The 5700-nt window shown below is 40.0% G+C and overlaps 1 protein-coding gene across 1 annotated transcript; it reads right to left on the bottom strand.

Moving 5' to 3' along the window:
- Positions 1-220: 220 nt before the first annotated feature.
- On the bottom strand, positions 221-4754 carry LOC126692631 (protein SCARECROW-like). The gene is made up of 2 exons (XM_050388303.1): positions 2003-4754; positions 221-821 (listed from the first exon to the last, which is right to left on the bottom strand). Exons 1-2 carry the CDS (start codon positions 3928-3930, stop codon positions 365-367), a joined length of 2385 nt encoding a protein of 794 aa, XP_050244260.1. The 5' UTR covers positions 3931-4754; the 3' UTR covers positions 221-364.
- Between the last annotated feature and the right edge of the window lie 946 nt (positions 4755-5700).

The raw sequence follows: 5700 nt of genomic DNA, 5'->3' as shown, positions 1-5700 counted from the left end.
CATAGTTTTTTTTTTTTATTGGTTAGAAATTGTCCGACTGCTATCCCCTCCTCACCTTCAACTCCTAGGTAGAATGAGGTATCACTTGGACCAGATGTCCAGTGATCCATTTCATTATAAAATTATATATATCCTTCAAAATTTTAAATAACGGTGACAACGTATACATTTTTAGTGTATAATATTTAATCTAATCTAACAATAATGAAATCAGTTTGAATTATTAAATCATCAAGGGAGCATAGCTAGTAATTAACTGAATAATGTTGGAAGTAACAAATAAATAAAGGACAACAGTTCTACCTCTTTCAGTACAAAAAAAAAAAGGACAACAGAGCATGTAGTGAGAATGAGAAAAGTGTAGTCAATAGTGATGGGTAGAGGTAGTAGCAGGAAATGGAGGCCTCCAGGCAGAAGCAGTGAGCAAGCAAAGGTCTTTCCAACCAAGCTTGAGGGCGCCATTGTCCTCAACCAAGGTGTAACCATCGGAAGGGAACATACCAAGAAGCAGGGTGGCCTGGGTGGCAGCATTCCCTGCCAAAGAGAGGGGCTTGAACCCACACTGCTGCAGCTTCTCCCTCCAGTTATGGAACTTCACTTCTCCACTCCTCGATGGGCCCCCAACAGCCAGCACATTCCGGATCTCCCTGGATAGCAACTGCTGCTCTACCACGTGCCTTTCCTCGCTCTCCTCTCCGTAGCTTGCCCCGAGTGAATCAAACAGTGCCGAGTAGTAGTGTATTGCCTCCACAAACCTTCCCAAGAATGAACCTGCGTGGCTCAGGTCCTGCTCTACCACCGTCACCACTTTTGGTGCCAATCTGTTTAAATTCATTTCCCCCATGTATAAACGTTGTCAAAATCTGACATATACAATCTTTATAAAAATAGTGTAGATTTTTTTTTTTTTTTTTTTTGGTGTGTGAGTGTGTGGATGATATTGATTGAAAATAACTGCATTACAAGCAATAGAACTGGGCCTCGGGTCATCTATTGCGAAGATTCAACAAAGGTGTAGATTTTAACATAAAACAAAATTTTCTTCTAGTCCCAAAAGAAGAAAAAAAGTTAATTGCACTATCTACATATGAATAGATTGAACTGTCATTTCACAGAACTAGTCAAAATCAATGGGCACGAATACAATGAAAACCATCCTTCGGTGTTCGCCAAGAAGAATGTTAGCAAGTTGTAGTGTAAGTTTGAACATGTTTTTATAAGCTTTTGGGTAATTTTCTTTTGCATTTCAAAGATGTATTTTACTGTGCACAGTACAATCATGCTATATATATAATTAATCATATATTTTATTGAAAATGAAACAAAAAACACAATCTATACAAAGACTAAACAAAAGTTTTCGTTATTTAAACAATATAACACATATTTTTACAATACTTAAATAACATTACAGCCCTAAAATGTCATTCTGTTGTTAAAAACACTTCTTCATCGTACATATTTCCACAACACTTAAAACAACATTACTAAAACAATATTACGGCCTAAGAGATCATTTTGCTATTAAAAACATTTTTTTACCTACATGTATTTTTACAACATTTACAGAATAACATTACGGCAGTAAAAGGTCATTATGCTATTAAAAATAGCCAAGAAGCCCACACAACCAACAAAACCTGCCAAAAAGACGAAGTTAACCTGTACATTTAGAAGCACAAGCTAAATAACTATCTGGAAATCTGAACAGGAGAAAACTTATTTAAGCAATCAACCAGCCAATGTAGACAGCAACGTGAAATGTTTTTTTTTCCCTAGAGGGAAAAATGTAGTATTGATCAAAATATAATACTAAATGATTATAATAGCTACAATATAACGACAGTAATCCAATGTAAAGATTTTCCACTAGATGTGAATAACGAAAAGGCAAAGATGGAATCAAAAAAGAGGGGATCATCATGATGTGTTTGAAATTAAAAGTAGTTATATATGTAGAACTCGATCATAAGTAGTGTAACGCGTTAGTCATAGTTGTTACCTCTGCAAAAGCCACAGCATATTGGTGTCGGAACCAGTGACATCGTAAAGAGAATGTTGCAACCAGTGAACAGCAACGGCTTCCCTCTTGCTGACATTAAGCCTCTCTGGGTCCAAATTGCCGGGTTTATCTGCGAGAGGAATGAACTCAAAGGGAAGGCCTAATTTCTCGGCGAAATCGGACAAGCGCTTGCCAGTAGCCTCGAGAGCATCCATGGAGGTTCCTAGGCCAGTGAGGCGCACATAAGGTGGTCCGCGGGGTCTAGAAGCAAGGATGTGAAAGAGACCAGGCCACTGGAGACCTTGCATGATGTCTAGATCAATGATGTGAACTCTTTCCTCCCTCTCGAATGCTTCCTGTATAGCCTGATTAGCTGTGAAATGCGAAAACTTGACGAGGGGGCTGATGCCATTGAATACTTGAAAGGCAGAAGCCATCTTTTGGCTATAACTATGGCCTGAATTGGGCAGCGACCCATATATTCCAAGGCACGAGCTCACCAGTCTTGCGGACATAGCCTCGGAGAAATAAGCAGCCACACGCTGCGCGGCAGTACCAAAAGGCGTTGAAAGTTCCGAAATCTCCAGAAGCATGTTGTTTGCTTCCTCAAAATTATCAGCGGAGACAGATTCGGCGCATTGCAAGAGCAAGGTGAGGAGGTGTAAGCCTTGTTCGTCTGTCTTCTGCTGACGCATCTCTTCTTTCCTCTCTCTGCTTGTATGGACAATATTAGTTGGGGTGGTCGCACTAGCAATAGAAGTAGTAGACGGCATTAATATTGCAGTATCTGGAGGGGAAGAGTGTTCCTGTTGTTGATGCTCCTCTTGCAATTGAACTTGGACGGTAGGGTTAGGGGAAGCGGTAGGAAGGGGTGTAACTCCCCAGTGCAGATACAATTGATTCATAGCTTCAGAAGTAGAAACAGGAAGCAGCGGAGTCTGTTGGCCTGCTTGTTGCTGCACTACAGTAGTCCTTGATCTCCTGAGTTCCGCTGCTGCCGGCGCATAATTTGGGATGGGATCGGCTGAAGTTAGGGAGCGAAGCCTGTACTCGAGGACAGCAGCAAGATTAGGATTGCAAGGAAAAATAATCTCTCTCACGTTCTGGATGAGCTGTGGAATAGACACGTTGTTGGAGCTGTGGATTAGATCCTTTATGATGCCGTCGATCCACGCCGAGCCTTCTTCCATGGAAACGCCACAAACACTCGCCTTATTATTATTATTATTAGTATTAGGAAGGCTTCTGCTGCTGTTGCCGTTGATGTTGGTAGTGGTATTATTACTAATATTTTGACTCCTTTCGGAAGGAAACAAGGGCAGGCCTGAGAACCCGCACACAGAGACAGAAACAGCAGCAGGGGTAGTGCTTATTTGGGGTTGGGGCTGGGCCGCAGGACTTAAGTTTGGAGGAGTAACACAAGATAAAAACCCACCAACTGACGTCATACTGGTCAAATTGGTGGTGGATGAAGGTAGCATAGTGGAGTAGTTGTTGGTCTGACTTGGATTTGGTATAGTAGCTGCTGCAGTGAAGTTGTCCACCGAACCGACATGATTGTTATTACCAGCACCTTGAAACGAGCTAGAGCTACCATTCACGGTGGTGTTACTGCCAACTCGCCGGGAAAACCTAGTATAATCATTATTCTTGTTGGTATCAGGGGCTGTACATGTGGTGGATGTCTGAACCTCCGTCTCAATCTCAGAAGCCATCCTTTTTCTCAGCATCTTTCCGTTAGACAGCTGATGATGACGATGATTACGTGGTTGTTCCTCGTAGCACCTTGACATCCTGCTGCTATTGTTGTTGTTGTTGTTGTTGTTGTTGTTGGAGGCACTCGTAGTCAAGGGACTATTGTTATCTGTATTTTTGTTGCTATTATTACTGCCATTGACATCAACATCAAGCCAAGTACAAGCAGTCATTGAGACTCACGGGCCGCTTATCGAATGAGGAAAATAGTGATCCTGGAGATTTTTTTTTGACGAAAGACAAATTAAGGTTCTGTGGTGTAAGTGCTTCCTCGTAGTATATGAGATTTTTAAGAATACAAATTTGCTAACAATAATGGAGTTTGAAAGAGAGCATTTGTGTGTGTTGCCTGAGATGCAGAGAGCATCCAAGCAGATAACGGTGTGAGGATTGAGACAGCGGCTTTGGGATTCTTTTTTTCTCTCTCTTTCTCAAGTCTCAACTTTCAACCTTACCTTTTGGATGCTTCTGTTTTTTTTTCATAACCGAGATGAAAAAGGTAGGGGGGGGCGGGCGGGTGGGTGGGTGGGTGGGGAAGGCGAGGCTAGCTGGTGTGGTGGTGGTGGTGGTGATGGCAGTTAGCTATGCGTCTTTGTGTGGATGAACTTATTGTAACTGGCAAATAGGAAATAATGAAATGGTGCACACAGATTGATGTCTTTGTTGGGTCGCATTTGCAAGCGATGCAACTTATACAGATTGATAGGGAAAGAAGTGAGTAATTTACCCCGCTTAACGCTGTCTGTGTATATTCCTGTGGGAGATTTGAAATACATAAAAAAATAATGGCCACTTTGTTCCCTCGTTCGTCGTTGAGTGTTTGACGTCTTTACAATCAGACTTGGAACAATCACAATGAAAAATCCTCAGCTCCAGCGTTTTTGAATGGCCAATCCCGATCTTTCCGTGAATTTACAATATTTACCATTTCATTTGTCACCCCTGTCAGCACACACTGTTCCACACATTTTCCAATACACATCTAAGTATTTAGGCCCAAAAAATAAAAACTAAAGTACAATGCATGAATCACGATTTAGTGCTTTTACAATGATGGTCCTAACAATGAAGCAATCAATGTTCCCGGCCGTTTCGTGAAGTACCATTGTTTTAGTAAATTTGTTTAAGTACCGTAAAAATATGTGAAGATAAAAAAATATTGTAAAAATTCGTGCTATGTTGTTTAAAGGAGCAAAACTTGTTTAAACAAAATAAACAAACAGGCCCCAATTACTGTAAATATAATTGTATGACTTGCCTTCCCGCCGTAATCGAACACTTACAATGTATCTGTTATTCTGTTTGCTAGTTTTTTTTAAAAAAGCCCTTATTTCTGGCACTCTTTAACCATAGATCATGACCGGCAGATGTCACGTATTTAGTTGGCAAACCTTATATTACTTTGTGTATGTAACCATTAGGTTTGGACACTGATTTGAAAAAGCCCAAGTCATTGCTAACTACTGTTGGATAACCATTGGATTAAGCATTTTTAGCAAATAGAAAATGGATGGATTCATTAGAAAATTGGTTTGAGATTGACAAAGGTCAATCCTTTTTTTTTTTTTTTTTTTGATGAAAAAGGTCAATCCTTTTGAATCTATAGCATGTGAAACTACTCATGTGTTTAAAGAGAGAGAAAGGATAATTTGAGGTGATTTGATTGATGAAACTATTGGGTTGCAATTTACTAAAATGACATAATAAAATTCCAAGTCTTCTTATCATCGCCCACCTTTCTTTTCTTTTCTTTTTTCTTTTTCCTTTTTTTCCTCTTGTTCTTTTCTGGCGAGGTTGTTTACAATATATGGAAAAACAAATTACTGAGGTCGAAACTTCCAGAACCAGAAGACATTAAATATCAAAGTCTACCTGATTATCACAAATAAATAGTAAACAATAGAAGTGGGTCAATTTTTGGTTGCTGTAAAAAAGAAGAAGAA

The sequence above is a fragment of the Quercus robur genome, chromosome 7 (genome assembly GCF_932294415.1).
Source record: "Quercus robur chromosome 7, dhQueRobu3.1, whole genome shotgun sequence".
NCBI classification, from domain to species: domain Eukaryota; kingdom Viridiplantae; phylum Streptophyta; class Magnoliopsida; order Fagales; family Fagaceae; genus Quercus; species Quercus robur.
Note: the sequence above shows the minus strand (reverse complement) of the source record. Positions and strands in the feature narration are given on the sequence as shown.

Excerpts from the sequence above, each read along its gene's own strand:
- LOC126692631 (XM_050388303.1), bottom strand. The coding sequence starts at position 3,930 with ATGACTGCTTGTACTTGGCTTGATGTTGATGTCAATGGCAGTAATAAT. Across the intron at positions 822-2,002 it reads ATGCTGTGGCTTTTGCAGAG|ATTGGCACCAAAAGTGGTGA; the intron begins GTAACAACTATG and ends GAATTTAAACAG.